Source organism: Anomaloglossus baeobatrachus, chromosome 2, assembly GCF_048569485.1.
Source record: "Anomaloglossus baeobatrachus isolate aAnoBae1 chromosome 2, aAnoBae1.hap1, whole genome shotgun sequence".
Lineage (NCBI taxonomy): Eukaryota > Metazoa > Chordata > Amphibia > Anura > Aromobatidae > Anomaloglossus > Anomaloglossus baeobatrachus.
In genome coordinates, this window is record NC_134354.1 from 621,969,897 (window position 1) to 621,993,099 (window position 23,203).

The 23,203-nt window shown below is 49.9% G+C and overlaps 1 protein-coding gene across 2 annotated transcripts in view; it reads left to right on the plus strand.

Moving 5' to 3' along the window:
- WBP4 (WW domain binding protein 4) overlaps window positions 1–23,203 on the plus strand; it is a 129,371-nt gene that overhangs the window by 48,641 nt on the left and 57,527 nt on the right. The window contains exons 1-3 of one of the 2 annotated variants that reach the window (XM_075336852.1): window positions 17,428–17,551; window positions 18,538–18,664; window positions 19,344–19,505. In XM_075336852.1, the coding sequence (XP_075192967.1) occupies window positions 17,447–17,551; window positions 18,538–18,664; window positions 19,344–19,505 (394 nt within the window). In that variant the 5' untranslated portion in view covers window positions 17,428–17,446. Of the gene's footprint in view, window positions 1–17,427; window positions 17,552–18,537; window positions 18,665–19,343; window positions 19,506–23,203 lie in introns of those variants that run through there. The other variant, XM_075336851.1, reaches the window with a different exon arrangement.

Here is a 23,203-nt window from a genome sequence, read left to right on the forward strand (position 1 = left end):
TTAGATAATGGTATAATGCCTCAAGCATATGGACAAATATTGGAATATACAATGAAAAATGCTACTTGCTAATTTGAACATGTGAATAATGAATTGCATACCTGCTATGAATATTAGGAAAAAGGAGATATTTAGCAATCGCATTGATCAATGTAACTGAGCCCCAAAGCCTCGTCAAGGCATATCTCTATATTGGGGTCCCTAGCTCTGTGACCCTAACTGTGTGTCATCTCATTGCAATTAAAAACTGCTATGGGTGGAGAGGGGTAACTAAGGACTTTCTTATATAGTCCTTAGTTACCCCTCTCCACCCATAGCAGTTTTCTTTTTCGCTCCTAATTGGGAGACCCAGACAGTGGGTGTATAGCTACTGCCCTCTGGAGGCCGCACAAAGAACTACACTTAAAAGTGTAAGGCCCCTCCCCTTCTGGCTATACACCCTCCCGTAGGAGTACAGATTCCTCAGTTTTAGCTTTGTGCGCAAGGAGGTCAGACACGCACGCATAGCTCCATTGTTTTTAGTCAGCAGCAGCTGCTGACTATGTCGGATGGAAGAAAAGAGGACACATATAGTGTCCCCAGCATGCTCCCTTCTCACCCCACTGTATGTCGGAGGTGTTTGTAAGGTTGAGGTACCCATTGCGGGTACGGCGGCAGGAGCCCACATGCTGATTCCTTCCCCATCCCTTTTTACAGGGCTCTGGGTGAAGTGGGATTTACCGGTCTCCAGGCACTGAGACCGTGCTCCATCTACAGCCCCTGGAGAAGATGCTGGATGGAGCGGAGTACATCAGGGACATGGCCCTGCTTCCTCAAGGTACTCTGTGTCCCCGTGCATTTGGCGCTCACACCGCAGCTTGCTGGGTGTTGTAGTGCGCCGGGGGACATCAGCGCTACGGCGCTTGTGCCATGGCCTCATTCAGCTTCGCTGAAGCAGGCACACTTCTAGGAATAGGTCGCGCCGGCCGCTGGGACTGCGGCGCGGCTGGCACTTGTGGTGCGCCGGGGACTTCAGCGCGGCCCGCGCTTTTACGGCGGCCGCGCTGATAACTCGAGTCCCCGGCTTTTGCGGCCTGCTTCCGTTCGTTCCCGCCCCCGGACCTGCCAGTCAGGAGAGGGGCGGGACGCTGGCCACGTCTAGGAACGGTCATGCCGGCCGCTGGGACTGCGGCGCGGCTGACACTTGTGGTGCGCCGGGGACTTCAGCGCGGCCCGCGCTTTTACGGCGGCCGCGCTGATCACTCGAGTCCCCGGCTTTTGCGGCCTGCTTCCGTTCGTTCCCGCCCCCAGACCTGCCAGTCAGGAGAGGGGCGGGACGCTGGCCAGTGCATCAGCGCTGAGGGCTGGAGTCGTTTTTACATACTCCAGCCCTCACAATCGGCACAGAGGGGACACTGTTTCCCGCACTTTTGTTTGGGAACTCCCACGGACCGCCCCTCTCCACAGACGCCGGCAGCCATTCCTGCTGACACGCTGAGCTGCAGAGGGGAGCCGGGGAGACCCAGACAAGGAATCTGCAGCCTCTTACCCGCTATTCAGCGGGCGGTAAGCAGCCCTCAGGGCTCACCCCCTCTTGTGCCAGTATTATTCTTAGTATTTTGTTTCTACAAATACTTTGTATTGCATAGCGCTGGTCGCCCTTTGGCTATAGACTCTCTCACATTGCAGAGAGCCAGCAACATGTCGTCCGTAAAACGCAAGGGTGCCAAGGCACAGACATTATATGCCTCCTGCACCGCTTGTGGGACTTTTCTACCGGCAGGCTCCACGGACCCCCATTGTGTGCAGTGCTCGGCCCCTGCGGCGCTTGCACAGTCGGGACCTCTGCTGGACGTGACCCAGGGTGTACCACCTGTGAATGCTGTCCAGGTGACAGGAACTGAGTTTGCAGCTTTTGCTGACAGAATGTCTCTCACTATGTCACAAATTCTTGACACATTGCGAGCTAGGCCTGTACTTCAGGCCACGGACACTGTGCAATCATTGCCCCCTGGTCCCCCTCAGCTCCAAGCTCCGGGACGGGCATATACACCTCAGGGTGAAGACTCTGACTCGGACGATGGCCCCGGGCAGCCTAAGCGGGCTCGCTATGACGGGCCTTCACATTCATCTCAATGGTCAGAATCCCAGCGAGATGAATCTATGGGTGATGAGGCGGACGTAACTGATCAGGATTCTGATCCTGGGACCGCTCTCAATCTAGATACACCAGATGGTGACGCCATAGTTAATGATCTTATATTTAACATCAATAAGATGTTAAATATTTCCCCACCAGCTCCTCTTGTGGAGGAGTCAGCTTCGCAGCACGAGAGAATCCATTTCAGATACCCTAAGCGTACTTTAAGCACTTTTCTGGACCACGCTGACTTTAGAGACGCAATCCAGAAACCCCACGCTTATCCTGAAAGGCGTTTTCCTAAACGGCTGAAAGATACACGCTATCCTTTTCCCCCTGAGGTGGTCAAGGGTTGGACCCAGTGTCCAAAAGTGGATCCTCCAATTTCCAGGCTTGCAGCTAGATCCTTGGTTGCAGTTGAAGATGGAGCGGCACTTAAAGATGCCACTGACAGGCAGATGGAGCTCTGGCTGAAATCCATCTATGAAGCGATTGGAGCGTCATTAGCGCCTTCTTTTGCGGCCGTATGGGCACTCCAAGCTATCTCAGCCGGGCTTGCGCGAGTTGACTCCGTCACACGTGCATGTGCCCCGCAGGTAGCACCATTGACCTCGCAAATGGCGGCATTCGCGTCGTACGCGATTAATGCTGTTCTTGACGCTACAAGCCGCACGGCAGTGGCGTCAGCCAACTCCGTTGTTTTGCGTAGGGCCCTGTGGTTAAGACATTGGAAAGCAGATTCTCATTCCAAGAAGTGCTTAACCAATTTGCCTTTTTCTCGTGACCGATTATTTGGAGAGCGTTTGGATGAAATCATCAAACACTCCAAGGGTAAGGACTCATCCTTACCGCAACACAGACAAAACAGACCCCAACAGAGGAAGGGTCAGTCTGGTTATCGGTCCTTTCGAGGACCGGGCAGGTCCCAATTCGCCTCGTCAAAAAAGACTCAAAAAGACCAGAGACGCTCAGATTCTTGGAGGTCTCAGTCACGCCCAAAAAGGACAGCCGGAGGAACCGTTGCCAAGACGGCGTCCTCCTGACTTGCGGTCTCCGATTCCCACACCCGCGGTCGGTGGGAGGCTTTCCCACTTTGGCGACATCTGGCTGTCACACGTCAAAGACCGTTGGGTGAGGGATATTCTGTCTCACGGGTACAGGATAGAGTTCAGTTCTCGTCCGCCAACTCGTTTCTTCAGAACTTCTCCACCACCAGACCGAGCCGATGCTCTGTTGCAGGCGGTGGCCGCTCTAAAGGCGGAAGGAGTGGTGACCTCCGTCCCGCTTCAGGAACAAGGTCACGGTTTTTACTCCAATCTGTTTGTGGTCCCAAAAAAGGACGGATCGTATCGGCCCGTCCTGGATCTAAAGTTGCTCAACAGACACGTAAAAGTCAGGAGGTTCCGGATGGAATCCCTACGCTCCGTCATAGCCTCAATGTCTCAAGGAGATTTTCTAGCATCAATAGATATCAAGGATGCGTATCTCCACGTGCCGATCGCACCAGAGCATCAGCGTTTTCTACGCTTCGTCATACACGACGAACACCTACAGTTCGTAGCGTTACCTTTCGGTCTGGCAACAGCCCCCCGGGTCTTCACCAAGGTCATGGCAGCAGTAGTAGCTGTTCTGCACTCGCAGGGTCACTCGGTCATCCCGTATCTAGACGACCTGCTTATAAAGGCACCCTCTCAAGAGGCATGCCAACACAGTCTGAAGGTGGCACTAGACACTCTCCAGAGTTTCGGGTGGATTATCAACTTTCCAAAGTCTCATCTAACCCCGACCCAATCTCTGACTTATCTTGGCATGGAGTTTCATACTCTATCAGCGATAGTGAAGCTTCCACTGGACAAGCAGTGCTCGCTACGGACTGGAGTGCAATCTCTCCTTCAGAGCCAGTCGCACTCACTGAGGCGCCTCATGCATTTCCTAGGAAAGATGGTAGCAGCAATGGAGGCAGTCCCGTTCGCGCAGTTTCATCTGCGCCCTCTACAATGGGACATTCTACGCCAATGGGACGGGAAATCGACGTCCCTCGACAGGACTGTCTCCCTCTCTCAGACTGCCAAGGACTCTCTCCGTTGGTGGCTTCTCCCCACCTCATTGTCACAGGGAAAGTCGTTCCTTCCCCCGTCCTGGGCAGTGGTCACGACGGATGCGAGCCTATCAGGGTGGGGAGCGGTGTATCTCCACCACAGGGCTCAGGGGATGTGGACTCTGGAAGAGTCCACCCTGCAGATCAATGTTCTGGAAATCAGAGCAATCTATCTTGCCCTGCGAGCCTTCCAACAATGGCTGGAAGGCAAGCAGATTCGGATTCAGTCGGACAATTCTACGGCGGTGGCGTACATCAACCACCAAGGGGGAACACGCAGTCGCCAAGCTTTTCAAGAAGTCCAACGGATTTTGACGTGGGTGGAAAGCAGAGCGTCCACCATATCCGCAGTTCACATCCCAGGCGTGGAAAACTGGGAAGCAGACTTTCTCAGTCGCCAGGGCATGGACGCAGGAGAATGGTCCCTTCACCCGGACGTGTTTCAGCAGATCTGTTGCCGCTGGGGGACGCCGGACGTCGATCTGATGGCGTCACGGCACAACAACAAGGTCCCAGTTTTCATGGCACGGTCTCACGATCACCGAGCACTGGCGGCAGACGCCTTGGTTCAGGATTGGTCGCAATTCCGACTCCCCTATGTGTTCCCACCTCTAGCATTGTTACCCAGAGTTCTCCGGAAAATCAGGTCCGACTGCCATCGAGCCATACTCGTCGCTCCAGATTGGCCAAGAAGGTCGTGGTACCCGGATCTGTGGCATCTCACGGTAGGCCAACCGTGGACACTACCAGACCGTCCAGATTTGCTGTCTCAAGGGCCGTTTTTCCATCTGAATTCTGCGGCCCTGAACCTGACTGTGTGGCCATTGAGTCCTGGATCCTAGCGGCCTCAGGTTTATCTCAGGAGGTTGTTGCCACAATGAGACAGGCTAGAAAACCATCCTCAGCTAAGATCTATCACAGAACGTGGAAGATATTCTTAGCGTGGTGCTTGGCTCAAGGGTTTTCTCCCTGGCCATTTGCATTGCCAATTTTTCTTTCCTTCCTGCAGTCTGGGTTGGAAAAAGGTTTGTCGCTTAGCTCTCTTAAGGGTCAAGTCTCCGCGCTATCCGTATTCTTTCAGAAGCGCTTGGCACAGCTTTCTAAAGTACGCACGTTTCTCCAAGGAGTTTGTCATATCGTTCCTCCTTACAGACGGCCATTGGAACCCTGGGATCTGAACAAGGTTCTCATTGCTCTCCAGAAGCCGCCTTTCGAGCCTTTGAAAGAGGTTCCCCTTTCTCGGCTTTCACAAAAGGTAGTTTTTCTTGTGGCGGTCACGTCTCTTCGAAGAGTGTCCGAGCTAGCGGCGTTATCTTGCAAATCTCCCTTCCTGGTGTTTCACCAAGACAAGGTAGTACTGCGTCCAATTCCAGAGTTTTCTCCCAAGGTGGTTTCTTCCTTTCATCTCAATCAGGATATCACTTTACCATCTTTGTGTCCGCATCCAGTTCACCAATTTGAAAAGGGTTTACATCTGTTGGACCTGGTGAGAGCACTCAGGATTTACATTTCTCGCACGGCGGCTCTACGCCGTTCGGATGCGCTCTTTGTCCTAGTCGCTGGTCAGCATAAGGGATCGCAAGCTTCCAAATCCACCCTGGCGCGGTGGATCAAGGAACCAATTCTTCACACATACCGTTCTGCTGGGCTTCCGATTCCATCTGGACTGAAGGCCCATTCTACCAGAGCCGTGGGTGCGTCCTGGGCATTACGACATCAGGCTACGGCTCAGCAAGTGTGCCAGGCGGCTACCTGGTCGAGTCTGCACACGTTTACCAAACACTATCAAGTGCATACCTACGCTTCGGCAGATGCCAGCCTAGGTAGACAGGTCCTTCAGGCGGCGGTGGCCCACCTGTAGGAGGAGGCTGTCTGACAGCCCGTTCATGTGGTATCTTTTTACCCACCCAGGGACTGCTTTTGGACGTCCCACTGTCTGGGTCTCCCAATTAGGAGCGAAAAAGAAGAAGGGAATTTTGTTTACTTACCGTAAATTCCTTTTCTTCTAGCTCCAATTGGGAGACCCAGCACCCGCCCTATTTGTTCTTAGGGTTTCGTTTTTTCGGGTGCACATGTTGTTCATGTTGTTTCTTAAGTTCTCCGATCGTGTTATCGGATTGAATTTGTTTTTGAAACTGTTATTGGCTTTCCTCCTTCTTGCTTTGGTACTAAAACTGAGGAATCTGTACTCCTACGGGAGGGTGTATAGCCAGAAGGGGAGGGGCCTTACACTTTTAAGTGTAGTTCTTTGTGCGGCCTCCAGAGGGCAGTAGCTATACACCCACTGTCTGGGTCTCCCAATTGGAGCTAGAAGAAAAGGAATTTACGGTAAGTAAACAAAATTCCCTTCTTTAATTGCAATGAGATGACACACAGTTAGGGTCACAGAGCTAGGGACCCCAATATAGAGATATGCCTTGACGAGGCTTTGGGGCTCAGTTACATTGATCAATGCGATTGCTAAATATCTCCTTTTTCCTAATATTCATAGCAGGTATGCAATTCATTATTCACATGTTCAAATTAGCAAGTAGCATTTTTCATTGTATATTCCAATATTTGTCCATATGCTTGAGGCATTATACCATTATCTAAGTTTGATGTGCAACCTTATTCTTATATATAGTATGTATTTTTGGCTTGCACTCATATATATATATTAGTGCTCACTTCAGTTATCCTATTCAGTTATATGTAGTTTTTTTTCTGAATGTGAACACAGCTCCGCCCCTTTCGGCCATGTTTTTTCCATCTCCTATATAAGAAAGTCCTTAGTTACCCCTCTCCACCCATAGCAGTTTTTAATTGCAATGAGATGACACACAGTTAGGGTCACAGAGCTAGGGACCCCAATATAGAGATATGCCTTGACGAGGCTTTGGGGCTCAGTTACATTGATCAATGCGATTGCTAAATATCTCCTTTTTCCTAATATTCATAGCAGGTATGCAATTCATTATTCACATGTTCAAATTAGCAAGTAGCATTTTTCATTGTATATTCCAATATTTGTCCATATGCTTGAGGCATTATACCATTATCTAAGTTTGATGTGCAGCCTTATTCTTATATATAGTATGTATTTTTGGCTTGCACTCATATATATATATATTAGTGCTCACTTCAGTTATCCTATTCAGTTATATGTAGTTTTTTTTCTGAATGTGAACACAGCTCCGCCCCTTTCGGCCATGTTTTTTCCATCTCCTATATAAGAAAGTCCTTAGTTACCCCTCTCCACCCATAGCAGTTTTTAATTGCAATGAGATGACACACAGTTAGGGTCACAGAGCTAGGGACCCCAATATAGAGATATGCCTTGACGAGGCTTTGGGGCTCAGTTACATTGATCAATGCGATTGCTAAATATCTCCTTTTTCCTAATATTCATAGCAGGTATGCAATTCATTATTCACATGTTCAAATTAGCAAGTAGCATTTTTCATTGTATATTCCAATATTTGTCCATATGCTTGAGGCATTATACCATTATCTAAGTTTGATGTGCAGCCTTATTCTTATATATAGTATGTATTTTTGGCTTGCACTCATATATATATATTAGTGCTCACTTCAGTTATCCTATTCAGTTATATGTAGTTTTTTTTCTGAATGTGAACACAGCTCCGCCCCTTTCGGCCATGTTTTTTCCATCTCCTATATAAGAAAGTCCTTAGTTACCCCTCTCCACCCATAGCAGTTTTTAATTGCAATGAGATGACACACAGTTAGGGTCACAGAGCTAGGGACCCCAATATAGAGATATGCCTTGACGAGGCTTTGGGGCTCAGTTACATTGATCAATGCGATTGCTAAATATCTCCTTTTTCCTAATATTCATAGCAGGTATGCAATTCATTATTCACATGTTCAAATTAGCAAGTAGCATTTTTCATTGTATATTCCAATATTTGTCCATATGCTTGAGGCATTATACCATTATCTAAGTTTGATGTGCAGCCTTATTCTTATATGTAGCTGCTGACTATATCGGATGGAAGAAAAGAGGGCCCATGAGGGGCCCCCAGCATGCTCCCTTCTCACCCCACTTGTGGTTTGTAAGGTTGAGGTACCCATTGCGGGTACGGAGGCTGGAGCCCACATGCTGCTTTCCTTCCCCATCCCCCTGAGGGGCTCTGAGGAAGTGGGATCTTACCGGCCACCAAGCCCTGAGGCCGGGCTCCATCCACAGACCCATAGAACCTGCTGGATGTGGAGCGGGAGTGCCGTTCAGGGACAAGGCCCTGCAACTTTCAGGTACTCTGTGTCCCCGTATGGCAGGCCACGCACACCCCAGACTTGCTGGGTGTGCTAGTGCGCCGGGGACTGTAGCGCTGTGCGCTGGGCTTATAGTCCCCGCAGATTACTGGGGGACTTTATGTGTGTGGATCGCCGCGCCGACCGCCCCTGGAGCGGCGGCGCAGCTGCGACTTGTAGTGCGCCGGGGACGCGCCGACCGCGCTTTTACGGCGGCGGCGCTTCTAACTTTAGTCCCCGGATTTCTGCGGCCTAGCTCCGCTTCGTTAACGCCCCCCACCCTGTCAATCAGGGTAGGGGAGAGACGTTGTTCAATCGGCAGCGCCGAGGGCTGGAGCACGATTTACATGCTCCAGCCCTCTCACTGAGCACAGTAGGACACAGGCTTCGCGCTTTTTCTCTGTGCACGCCCTAGGCCCGCCCCCAGGCTTGCAGCTCCCCAGGACGCCGGCAGCCATTATACACATGCAGTCTGGCTGGAGAACGGACGCAGGCTCTGGGGGACCCAGGCTAGGGGTTTCTGGCGACCACACACCCGCGCTAAGCGGGCGGTAAGCAGCACATACGTGCGGCCCCACTAGTGCCACAGTGTTATATTTTTCGCTGTACCATAGACACTGCTGTGTCTAGATATATTTATATACTGCACTGTAAGGTCGCTTCTTGGCTGTACACCCTATATTGCTTTGAGGAGACAACAGCATGTCATCCGCAAAACGCAAGGGTGCCAAGGCACGGGCTGTTTACACTGCTTGTGCAGCATGTGGGGCTAATCTACCAGCAGGCTCCAACGACTCTCATTGTGTGCAATGTTCAGTCCCAGTGGCACTTCGTCAGCCAGAGCCTATTGTGGTGGTAGCCCAGGCAGAGGCGCCTTTGAACCCTGCCCCGGTGACGGGGACAGAATTTGCAGTCTTTGCTGATAAAATGTCTGTGACTATGACAAAAATCCTGGAGACCTTGCAGTCCAGGCCAGTTGCTCAGACCATAGACACTGCTGTGTCTATGTTCCCCGGTCCCCCTCAGTTGGAACTAATCCGTACTTCAAGGGGGTCCCAGGCATCACAGGCTGAGGGCTCTGACTCCGATGACAGTCCCAGTCCGCCTAAGCGAGCTCGCTGGGAGAGACCCTCCACGTCATCACGCGGATCAGGGTCTCAGCGAGAAGGGTCCCTATATGAGGGTTCAGAGGTGGGTGATCAGGAGTCTTGTCCTGACGCCGCACTCAATTTGGATACGCCAGATGGTGACGCCATGGTAAATGACCTTATAGCGGCCATCAATAGGCTGTTGGATATTTCTCCCCCAGCCCCTTCTGCAGAGGAGGCAGCTGCACAGCAGGAGAAATTCCATTTTCTGTATCCCAAGCGTAAATTGAGTACTTTTCTGGACCACTCTGACTTCAGAGAATCCATCCAGAAACACAATACTTATCCGGACAAGCGTTTTTCTAAACGCCTTAAGGATACACGTTATCCTTTTCCCCCTGACGTGGTCAAACGCTGGACCCAGTGTCCAAAAGTGGACCCTCCAATATCCAGGCTTGCAGCTAGATCCATAGTTGCAGTGGAGGATGGGGCTTCACTTAAAGATGCCAATGACAGACAGATGGACCTTTGGTTGAAATCTGTCTATGAAGCTATCGGCGCGTCGTTTGCTCCAGCATTCGCGGCCGTGTGGGCGCTCCAAGCTATTTCAGCTGGTCTGGCACAGGTGGACTCTCTCATACGTCCAGCAGTGCCGCAAGTGGCGTCCCTAACTACGCAAATGTCTGCGTTTGCGACTTACGCTATCAATGCGGTACTGGACTCTACGAGCCGTACCTCAATGGCATCCGCCAACTCTGTAGTGTTGCGCAGAGCTTTGTGGTTAAAGGAATGGAAAGCAGATTCTGCTTCTAAAAAATGTTTAACCAGCTTGCCATTATCTGGAGACAGACTGTTTGGTGAGCAATTGGCGGAAATCATTAAACAGTCCAAAGGTAAGGACTCCTCCTTACCCCAGCCCAGATCAAACAAACCTCCACAGAGGAAGTGGCAGTCAAAGTTTCGGTCCTTTCGAGGCTCGGGCAAGCCCCAATTCTCCTCGTCCAAAGGGACTCAGAAAGAGCAAAGGAGCTCTGATTCCTGGCGGGCTCACTCACGCCCCAAGAAAGCAACCGGAGGTACCGCTTCCAAGGCGGCTGCCTCATGACTTTCGGCCGCCTCCCTCCGCATCCTCGGTCGGTGGCAGGCTCTCCCGCTTTTGCGACATTTGGCTGCCACAGGTCAAAGACCGGTGGGTAACAGACATTTTGTCTCACGGGTACAGGATAGAGTTCAGTACTTGGCCTCCGCCTCGGTTCTTCAGAACTTCCCCACATCCCGACCGAGCAGATGCCCTTCTGCAGGCGGTGAATTCTCTAAGAGCAGAAGGAGTGGTGGTCCCTGTTCCTCTTCAGGAACGAGGTCAAGGTTTTTACTCCAATCTCTTTGTGGTGCCAAAAAAGGACGGCTCATTCCGTCCTGTTCTGGACCTAAAACTGCTCAACAAGCATGTGAACGCCAGGCGGTTCCGGATGGAATCCCTCCGCTCATTCATTGCCTCAATGTCTCAAGGAGATTTCCTAGCATCAATAGACATCAAGGATGCTTATCTCCACGTGCCGATTGCTACAGAGCACCAACGCTTTCTACGCTTCGTGATAGGAGACGACCATCTTCAGTTCGTAGCTCTGCCATTTGGTCTAGCGACAGCCCCACGGGTGTTCACCAAGATCATGGCGGCAGTGGTGGCAGTCTTGCACTCTCAGGGACACTCTGTGATCCCTTACTTGGACGATCTACTGGTCAAGGCACCCTCTCAAGAGGCATGCCAACTCAGCTTGACTGTTGCACTGGAGACTCTCCAGACGTTCGGGTGGATCATCAACTTCTCAAAGTCAAATCTGTCACCGACCCAATCACTAACGTATCTTGGCATGGAGTTTCATACTCTCTCAGCGATAGTGAAGCTTCCGCTGGACAAGCAGAGGTCACTACAGACTGGGGTGCAGGCTCTCCTTCAAAGTCAGTCGCACTCCTTAAGACGCCTCATGCACTTCCTCGGGAAGATGGTGGCGGCAATGGAAGCGGTTCCGTTTGCGCAGTTTCATCTGCGCCCACTTCAATGGGACATTCTCCGCCAATGGGACGGGAAGTCAACATCCCTGGACAGGAAAGTCTCCCTTTCCCAGACGGCCAAGGACTCTCTGCAGTGGTGGCTTCTTCCCACCTCATTATCACAGGGAAGATCCTTCCTACCACCGTCTTGGGCGGTGGTCACGACAGACGCGAGTCTGTCAGGGTGGGGAGCAGTTTTTCTCCACCACAGGGCTCAGGGTACGTGGACTCAGCAGGAGTCCACCCTTCAGATCAATGTTCTGGAAATCAGAGCAGTGTATCTTGCCCTACTAGCCTTCCAGCAGTGGCTGGAAGGAAGGCAGATCCGAATTCAGTCGGACAACTCCACAGCGGTGGCATACATCAACCACCAAGGGGGGACACGCAGTCGGCAAGCCTTCCAGGAAGTCTGGCGGATTCTGATGTGGGTGGAAGCCACGGCCTCCACCATATCCGCAGTTCACATCCCCGGCGTAGAAAACTGGGAAGCAGACTTCCTCAGTCGCCAGGGCATGGACGCAGGGGAATGGTCCCTTCACCCAGACGTGTTTCAGGAAATCTGTCGCCGATGGGGAAGGCCGGACGTCGACCTCATGGCGTCCCGGCACAACAACAAGGTCCCAACCTTCATGGCACGGTCTCGCGATCAAAGAGCGCTGGCGGCAGACGCCCTAGTGCAAGATTGGTCGCAGTTCCGGCTCCCTTATGTGTTTCCACCTCTGGCACTCTTGCCCAGAGTGCTACGCAAGATCAGATCCGATTGCAGCCGCGTCATACTCGTCGCCCCAGACTGGCCGAGAAGGGCGTGGTATCCGGATCTGTGGCAGCTCACGGTCGGCCAACCGTGGGCACTACCAGACCGACCAGACTTACTGTCCCAAGGGCCGTTTTTCCATCGGAATTCTGCGGCCCTGAACCTGACTGTGTGGCCATTGAGTCCTGGATCCTAGCGTCTTCAGGATTGTCCCAAGAGGTCGTTGCCACCATGAGACAGGCTAGGAAGCCCACGTCCGCTAAGATCTACCACAGAACGTGGAGGATATTCTTATCCTGGTGCTCTGCTCAGGGAGTGTCTCCCTGGCCATTTGCATTGCCTACCTTTCTTTCTTTCCTGCAATCTGGGTTAGAAAAAGGTTTGTCGCTCTGCTCCCTTAAAGGTCAGGTCTCGGCGCTATCCGTCTTTTTTCAGAGGCGTTTGGCTCGCCTTCCTAAGGTGCGCACGTTCCTACAGGGGGTTTGCCATATCGTACCCCCGTACAAGCGGCCGTTAGATCCATGGGATCTGAACAGGGTACTAGTTGCCCTCCAGAAGCCGCCCTTCGAGCCTCTGAGGGAGGTTTCACTTTCTAGACTATCACAGAAAGTGGCTTTTCTGGTAGCGATCACATCTCTTCGGAGAGTGTCTGAGCTGGCAGCGCTATCATCCAAGGCTCCCTTCCTGGTCTTCCACCAGGACAAGGTAGTGCTGCGCCCCATTCAGGAGTTTCTCCCGAAGGTGGTATCCTCTTTTCATCTTAATCAGGATATCTCTTTGCCTTCATTTTGTCCTCATGCAGTTCATCGGTATGAGAAGGATTTACATTTGTTGGATCTGGTGAGAGCACTCAGAATCTACATTTCCCACACGGCGCCCTTGCGCCGTTCGGATGCACTCTTTGTCCTTGTCGCTGGTAAGCGCAAAGGGTCGCAGGCTTCTAAGGCCACCCTGGCTCGATGGATCAAAGAACCAATTCTTGAAGTCTACCGTTCTGCTGGGCTTCCGGTTCCATCAGGGCTGAAGGCCCATTCTACCAGAGCCGTGGGTGCGTCCTGGGCATTGCGACACCAGGCTACGGCTCAACAGGTGTGCCAGGCAGCTACCTGGTCGAGTCTGCACACTTTCACCAAACATTATCAGGTGCATACCTATGCTTCGGCGGACGCCAGCCTAGGTAGAAGAGTCCTGCAGGCGGCAGTTGCCTCCATATAGGGGAGGGCTGTCTTGCAGCTCTAACATGAGGTATTCTTTACCCACCCAGGGACAGCTTTTGGACGTCCCAATCGTCTGGGTCTCCCAATGGAGCGCCGAAGAAGGGAATTTTGTTACTTACCGTAAATTCCTTTTCTTCTAGCTCCTATTGGGAGACCCAGCACCCGCCCTGTTGTCCTTCGGGATTTTTGGTTGTTTTTCGGGTACACATGTTGTTCATGTTGAACAGTTTTCAGTTCTCCGAGGTTACTTCGGAGTGAATTTGTTTAAACCAGTTATTGGCTTTCCTCCTTCTTGCTTTTGCACTAAAACTGGTGAGCCAGTGATCCCACTGGGGGTGTATAGCCAGAAGGGGAGGGGCCTTACACTTTTTAGTGTAATTGCTTTGTGTGGCCTCCGGAGGCAGTGCTATACACCCAATCGTCTGGGTCTCCCAATAGGAGCTAGAAGAAAAGGAATTTACGGTAAGTAACAAAATTCCCTTCTTTACACACAAACACGGACATTTTACACGTACACGCGGCTCGCATACGCCATCACACGGATGCCATACGTACCGGAGAAACACCCCCAAAAAAAACGGAACACAGACCCGAAAAACGGACCGTGTCACACGGACGTTTTTTTTGCGGAAGTGTGTTTTAGTCCTCAGAAGGGGAGATTTAGCCGAAAGGTTCCTCTTAGAGACCAGAACAGTTGGTCTGACCTGAAGAAGCTTAGGAAGGAGTTTATGTTCAAGGGTCCCTCCCAAAATAATAAAAAAAGGTCCCCCCAGGTTGGAGAGAGACTTTTTTTTTTTTTCTTCCGAGCTGGGAAAGGATATCTGCAATTGGTTGTATTCTTGGCCTCTTAAAATCAAGCCTGAGACTACCATTCCAAAAGATCCCCTCACAAAGATTTATCCTCACACTTTCAAAAGCCTCACTTCGGGAATAGTTGGCTTTAGAGGCAGAAGTGCAAAATCCAATACAGAAATCGGTCCTATCGGAAATTCCTGTGCAGGAGGAAGGGGAGGAGCTTTATTCCCGTCTTTTTGATGAAAAAAAACCTGACTGCACCTTTTGGACAACAATGAATCTCAAAGCCCTGAACAGACATCTGCAAATACAGACCTCCAAGATGGAGTCTGAGATCCATAGTGAATGCTCTATTCTCAAATTGTCACATGGTAGTCCTAGACTTTTTAAAGGACGCATATTGCCACATCCCAATAAATGTCCACTTTCAAAAGTTCCTCAGGGTAGCCATGCTCATGGAGGAGAGGATCAGGCATTTTCAATACCAAGCCCTTCCATTCGGGTTAGCAGTAGCACCGAGACTCTTTACAAAAATATCAGAAGTCACGTCTCCTCTGCGGCAGAAAGAGATCATCCTCATCCCGTATTTGGACAACTTCCTTATCATAGGTAGTTCAGCCCCACACTGTGCCAACCTTCTACAAGAAGTCTGCGCTTCTTTTGAGAACCTACGATGGATTCTGAATCTAGAAAAATCAAGGTTAAATCCAAGTATAATGCAGATTTTTCCAACAGCTCATATTGGACTCTGGGATGCAGGAGTGTCTCCAACTTGGCCTCTAGAAGGAGACAATTTACAATCAAGTGTTATAGGTGGTAAGAGCACCAGGTATGTCTCTTATGGGAGCGATGTCACTTCTCTGCTCCGAACGTCATCTATTTCAGCATTTCTTTGGGCTCAGGCACATACCAGGGTCCTTCAATGGGAGATTCTAAAGAACCAAGCCGTCCTAGGAGATCATCTGGACGTAAAGATTACATTGCGGCCCGGTACAGTCAGATCCCTTCATTGGTGGTTGGACTTGGAGAATTTGGCCAGAGGCGTTCTCTGGATGAACCAGATTTCCAGGATAGTCTTCACCGACGCAAGTCACAAGGGTTGAGGCGCTCACTTGCACGATGACATAATCCAGGGGGTTTGGTCAAAAAATGAAGCTTATACTTTCTCGAGCATAAAGGAATTACTCGCTGTAGAATATGCAATAAAAGATCTCCTGCCCTCTTTAACAGGAGATCACGTGAAAGTCCTATCAATCAGGCGACCGTAGTGAATTTGAATCACCAAGGGGGGACTTGATCCAGGTCACTGATGGAAGTGGCAGACAGAATATTATTTCCAGCTGAAAGTCATCTGAGATCGTTGACGGCCGTACATCTAAAAGGGAAAGAGAACTGTATGGCGGACTTTTTGAACCACAACCGACTGAGACAAGGGGAATGGGCCTTAAAACAGTTTTCAATCAAATAATGGAAAGGAGGGGGTTCCAGTAATAGACCTTTTCGCAAACAAAAAGAACAAGAAAATTAGACCGTTTTATTCCCTGAACTCGAAGGATCAACCTCACACGGTAGAAACTCTATTAATCAAGTGGGATTTCAGCATTGCTTGTGTGTTTCCTCCAATAGCTGATACCGACGGTCCTGAGGAAAATCAGGTAGGACAGAGCAAGGGTAATCTTGACAGCGCCATTCTGTCCAAAAAGACCATGGTTCTTTTGGTTAAACAGAATCTCGGTCACCAGTTTATGGGAACTGCCAGACCTTCTTTCTAAAGGACCGACTTACCACCCCCTGACAAGTAGGTTACATCTGATGGCATGGAATTTAACAGGGCACTATTGGAAAGCAGAGGGTTTTCCCCCAATCTAATTTCTACCCTCCTACCGAGTAGGAAACCGGTGACCACAAAAATTTACAATACAACCTGGAAAAAGGTTTTTATTATCTACAAGTGCAAATCGTAGCGTTCCAATAGAAGGGGTTGGCTCAAGGACTGTCTGTCAGTACTCAGAAGGGTCAAGTGTCGTCTCTGGCAACTCTGTATTATGACTTGGCAGGAGACCGCTGGATTTCTTGGTTTTTCAAAGCGTGTTCTAGATCAAGACACAGGTGTAGTGTAGCCTTACCCTCATGGGATCTCAATCTCGTCCTAATAGCCTTGACAAATCCCCTGTTTGAACCTATAGAATCTATATTGGTTACATTTCTGTCCTTGAAAACTATCATCCTGACAGCTTTAACTTCTACCCGTAGGATTATTGACATCCATGCTCTATCGATAGACCCACTTTTTATGCAATTTTATGAGGATAGAGTGATCTTCAAACCAGATCCCGCATATCTCCTGAAGGTGGTTTCCTACTTTTTCATAGATCTTCGGAATTTGTTCTTCCATCCTTTTGTGACAAAAGAGTCAGAAGGAGGAAATGTGGTATTGCTTGGATGTTAGGCATTGCCTAAAGGAACTACCAATACTTGGAGAAAAGACAAAACCTTGTTTAGATTATTTCAGGGTAGTAAGAAAGAGCTCAAGGCTTCAAAATCCACACTTGCAAGATGGATTAGGGAGGCTAGTAGTTATGATTACTCAGCTAGTGGTAAGTGGGTACCTGTGGGTCTGAAGGCTCATCCCATGAGGCAGTGTCATCCTCTTGGGCGGAAAGATCGAAAGTCTCCATCGTACAGATCTGTAAGGCACCTACGTGGTCTTCGTCCTCTACTTTCTACAGGCACTATATGTTGGATCTGTCTTTGTCTGACCTCACCTTTTGGGAGAAGGGTTCAGCAGGCTTTAGTCCCCTCAAACCCCCCTCCACCCCTAAGGTTTTTATCCTTTTCTCTGTAATTCTCTTGTGGTGCTGTCATGGGTGCTCGAAAATTACAAAATTATTTACCGGTAATGTGTTTTTTCTGAATCCATGACAGCACCCTTACATTCCCTCTTCGATGTATTACTAGTATATTGTCCTCCCTCCCTCCTTTCACGTGGACGTACGATGGGTGTGGTTAAGTGTTATGATGATTTTCTTCTGCTGGAGGCCCTTTCATGGTCTGTAACCAACTGATATGGGGAGAGGTACCGCCCTTTTTTATTCAGTAGGTTTCCTGTCCTTAAAGGGTGGATGCCCTCTCTTGTGGTGCTGTCATGGGTTAAGAACAAACGCATTATTGGTAAGTAATTTTGTATTTCCCGATCGGCCTGGATAATCATGTTCCTTGGGGGGACTAATTTCTAAGCTCACTCTGCAGCACATGGTCCTGTGTAGATAAGAGATGTGCTGCTGATAACGTCATATTCTTTGTGCACAGAACTATCGTTTTTCTTACATGTAAGTGCAGGAAGCTTTAGAAAGCTATTAACCCGCAGATTAACCACATAGCTGCAGGTTAATAGCTTTTGAGGACATGACAGGATGCTTTTTTAAAAATGTTTTCAGAAATTTAAAAAAAAAAATGTCCATTTTAAACAGTATCCTAGTTTCCCAATCCGAAAATAACTAAAACATATTTGTGATTGCTGCATCCATAAGTCCAATCTATCAAAATCTAAAATGAAAAATATGGAAATGCTAGTTTTTTTTGGGTTTGTGCACGTTTCCAAAATATGTATTTGAAACATCATCCTCCCCAAAATGGGTTTCAGAAAATGGACAAAGTTCTGATTTTTTTTAAAAAAAAATTATTTTATTAAAGGCTATAAATTATTTTCAGAAAATAAAATGATAAAAGTTTTGATATGGCCAAAATCGTACTGATCTACAGATTCATGCTGGTTCTCTTCTTCTTTTTTTTTTTCTTTTCTCTGTGTGATAATGAAACCCCTAAATAATGGTGTAATTGCATTTTTTTTAATTTATTTTTTTTTTCTTGCCTTATTTCATGTGATTTTAATGTTTCACCCTTTTTCCAGTACATTATATGGTGCAATAATGGATGTCCTTCAAAACAACAACTCCTCTTTTCAAAAGGAAAAAAAAAAAAAGTACTTAGATCACTATGTTCTTGAATGATGGCTCCTGGAAGGAGTGGAGAAAAAACAAAAGTGGAAATTGGCTTTAACAGGAAGGGTTAAAATGTGAAATAATTTTAATAGTGACTGTAATAGGAAAACTTTTGTCTATCGATCAAATGTGTAACAAACATCTGTTCTGGCTTAGATTAAGCAAAAAAGTGTGGCCAAGGCGAAAGCAGATAAAAAAAAGTCAAAGGAGTTTGCTGCAATGGAGGAGGCTGCGCTAAAGGCTTATGAAGAAGACCTAAAGAGACTTGAAGGCGCAAAACCAGGTAAAGTCGAAGGGTTTGTGCTGGAAAATTGTTGTTGTTTTTTTTTTATATTATTTGTCTTTCTTATGTAATGAGAAATAAGAGGTTTGAAGAGCGCAGTAATTATTTATGGACTTCACATACTGGTGTGGTTTTTTTTCTGTCCATTTGAATTTTTACTGCAAGTAAAATATCATTAAAAATTAAGAAATATTTGTGTAAAGTTGTGTTTTTTGCCTTTTAAATAATAATTTTAAGTTGGACATTGCAGTCATGGTGAGGTGAGCGGACCAGAACAGTAAAGTTCGATGTTCATCCAAACTCAGACCTTACAAAAGAAATCCTTGTTCGAGTTCAGAGTTCGGGTGCTTTACAAATGGTGGCCACTGAATCGACCATCACTGTGCTCGGATACGCGCGGTGCTCAGCCCAGTGAGAGCCACCTGCAGTGTTTGAACAGGTTGCATTGGGGGTAAAATCGGCGTTATTGGATGAAATGCCCCTTCTCGCGAAGTGGTCTGTATGTGGACGGACACCCAACTGCCAAGACTTTCAATGAGGTTCAGGTCAAGTCCAGATCCAGAGTTGATCTTTTTCTAAAGTCTGTCTGAACCCAAACTTACACTTGTCCGCTCATCTCTATTGATATTCTATTGCCCGATCCTCTGTGAATTACCAATGAGACTTTTTTTTCTTTCAGCGCCTCCGCCTCTTGTGGGTCTGACCATTGAAGAGAGGAGGGCACGGGACGAGCAGAAGAGGATGGAAATAGACGCGCTAGAAAAACACCATGCTAAGAGGCAGTGGACTAAATCATTGTCTCCAGAAGGGTACCCTTATTTCTACAATTTATTGACAGGAGGTATTTGTGTGTATTTTTATGTATGAACTTTCACAAAGTAGTGTTTTGTTTTTTTTTGCCAAGCCACCTTACCTAAGAGGCCCAATTACATATAGTGACATTATGTTGTATGAATGAATCCATGGCCACCACAGGACCTAGATCCTGGAGCGCCAATCTGCCTTGCTGGATCTTACTTTACAATGAAATAGAATTTCATCTAGTCATGACTTTTATGCCATCACTTCAGTAATACCACAGATTCTCACTTGCTGGTGAGAATTTTATTTTCTTTGTCGCTCCATTGGGAGACCCAGACAATTGGGTGTATAGCTTCTGCCTCTGGAGGCCACTTTTAAAAAAGTGTAACCCCTCCCCTCTGCCTATACACCCTCCCGTGGATCACGGGCTCTTCAGTTTTATGCTTTGTGTGGAAGGAGGCACACATCCACTCATGCATTCTCATACATAGTTATGTCGGATGGAAGAAAAGAGGACCCCGATGGGGTCCCCGGCATGTTCCCTTCTCACCCCACTATGTCGGCGGTGTTGTTAAGGTTGAGGTACCCATTGCGGGTACGGAGGCTGGAGCCACATGCCGTCTCCTTCACCATCCCTTATGCGGCTCTGGGAGAAGTGGGATCCTAAGCGGTCATCCATGAGCTGGGACCGTGCTCCATCCGCAGCAGCCCCTGGTGGAACCTGCCGGACCGTAGCTTCTTCACCCCCAGGGACCGGGCCCTGCAACTGGAAGGTACTCTGTGTCCCCATGTGGGGACTGTACAGAGAGGGTCGCACCTTATCCCCGGAAGCCGCGGTAGTTCCGTCCGTTGTCTTTTCGGCCGACTTCCGCGCCGACCGTGCCTGCTTGTCGGGCACGGCCTTAAATTTAGTCCCCGGCTTCGCCGCGGCCTAGTCGCGAAAAATCCCGCCCCCGAGCCTGCCTGTCAGGGGTTAGGGCGGGATTGCCGACATGACGTCGGCTTTGAGGACTGGAGCATCCTGCATGTTTCCCTCCCCCCTCATTGACCACTGTGGGGACTCCAGAGTCCCGCTCTTTGCTGGCGCCGCCCTCGGCTCCACACCCCCCCTGAGAGCTCCGGCAGCCATTTTTAGCATTCTGCCGGTGGATGCTACTCAGCAGCAAAGCTCTGCAGCTCCGGGGGATCCACGACAGGGAATCTGGAGGACACACTCCGCTCGTTAGCGGTTGGTAAGCCACACCGGTCACGGTGCTGGTCCCCCTAGGGTGCCGGGATATATATATATATAATAGATATATCTGTTCGGAAAGGCTGTATACCCTTTTCCTATATACCCTCAGTGGTCACTCTCCTAAGAGACAACAGCATGTCGTCCACAAGGAGCAAAGCTACTAAGGCACAGATTTTTTTTCGCGGCCTGTACCTCTTGTGGGGCTATGTTGCCTGCGGGATCCACCTACCCTCACTGTGATCAATGCTCGACTCCTGCCACGCTTGCTCAGCCGGAGCCTAGGGCACTTGTGGGCCCCTCGGCTCATGTAGATCCCCCTGTTCCCACTGAACAGGCTGCAGGGACAGAGTCACCGTCGTTGGCCTCTTTCGCTGAGAAACTCTCTCAGTCACTTTCTCAGTCCATTGCACAGTCTATGGACAAATGGTCATCTAAGCTCCTTGAAGCTTTGCAATCCAGACCGGGCCCTTCACAGGCCCCGGCCCCTGTTAGTCTGTCTCCTCCAGGCCCTTCTCGGTCCGCGCCGCAGCGCGCTCCCAGGATAGCCCCTAGGCCCCAGGCGGAGGACTCTTGCCCGGACCGCAGCCCCAGACTGGCTAAGCGGCCTCGCTGGGACTCTTCCCCGGCCTCCTCACGCTGCTCTGGATCCCAGCTTGAGGACTCTCAGGACGACGAGGCGGACGTGGGAGCTCAGGGCTCTGACCCTGACTTCGCCCTTAACCTTGATACCCCTGAGGGGGGACGCCTTAGTAAATGATCTTATCTCGTCCATCAACCAGGTGTTGGATCTCACACCACCACCGCCGCCTCCTGCAGAGGAGTCGGCTTCTCAGCAGGAGAATCACCAATTCCGTTTCCCCAAACGTACGCGCAATACGTTTTTTGCTCACTCTAACTTCAGGGACGCTGTCCAGAAGCCCAGAGCGGTTCCGGACAAGCGCTTTGCTAAACGGCTCACTGACACGCGTTATCCCTTTCCACCTGAAGTCGTTAAGGGCTGGGCACATTCTCCCAAGGTGGATCCTCCAGTCTCTAGATTGGCGGCTTGGTCCGTTGTGTCTGTTGCCGATGGCTCATCCCTGAAGGATGCCACTGACAGAGCTCTTGGTGAAGTCTATTTATGAGGCCACGGGCGCGTCTTTCGCCCCGGCCTTTGCGGCCGTGTGGGCTCTCCAAGCAATCTCGGCATGTCTGAGATTAATGCTGTCACGCGGAATTCTGCTCCACATGTTTCTTCCTTGACCTCTCAGGCATCAGCATTTTCGTCCTACGCCATGAACGCCGTCCTGGACTCCGCTAGCCGTACGGCTGTAGCATCCGCTAACTCCGTGGCAGTCCGCAGGGCCATGTGGCTGCGTGAATGGAAAGCAGACTCTGCTTCCAAAAGGTTCTTAACTGGTTTGCCTTTTTCTGGCGACCGTTTGTTTGGCGAACGGTTGGATGAGATTATTAAGGAATCCTCGGGAAAGGACTCCTCCTTACCCCAGTCCAAACCTAAGAGACCTCAGCAGAGAAAAATCCAATCGAGGTTTCGGTCCTTTCGTCCCTCCGCCAAGTCCCAATCCTCTTCGACCAACCGGCCGGAGAAAGGCCAGAGGAACTCCTATGCGTGGCGGTCCAAGTCACGCCCCCAAAAGGCCGCAGGAGGCACTGCCTCCAAGACGGCCTCCTCATGACTCTCGGCCTCATCTAGCCACATCCTCGGTCGGTGGCAGGCTCTCTCGCTTTGGCGACGCCTGGTGGCCACACGTTCAAGACCGATGGGTGAGAGACATTCTGTCTCATGGTTACAGTATAGAGTTCAGCTCTCGACCTACGGCTCGTTTCTTCAGAACCTCCCCACCCCCCGCGCAGACCGACACACTTTTTCAGGCAGTGGACGCTCTAAAGATAGATGGAGTTGTGATTCCCGTTCCCCTTCAGGAACGTGGTCGCGGTTTTTACTCCAACTTGTTCGTGGTGCCAAAAAAGGACGGGTCATTCCGTCCCGTTCTGGACCTCAAGCTGCTCAACAGACATGTGAGAACCAGACGATTTCGGATGGAATCGCTCCGCTCGGTCATCGCCTCGATGTCACAAGGAGACTTCCTAGCATCGATCGACATCAAGGATGCTTATCTCCATGTGCCGATCGCACCCGAACATCAACGTTTCCTGCGTTTCGCCATCGGGGACGAACACCTCCAGTTCGTCGCATTGCCCTTTGGCCTGGCGACAGCCCTACGGGTTTTCACCAAAGTCATGGCATCCGTCGTGGCGGTCCTGCACTCTCAGGGCCACTTGGTGATCCCCTACTTGGACGATCTCCTAGTCAGGGCTCCTTCTCGGGTGGCGTGTCAACGAAGTCTTTCCGTCACTCTGGAGACTCTCCAGCAGTTCGGGTGGATCATCAATTTCCCGAAATCCAAGTTGACGCCGACCCAATCACTGACTTACCTCGGGATGGAGTTTCATACCCAGCCAGCGTTAGTCAAGCTACCGCGGGACAAACAGCTTTCTCTGTA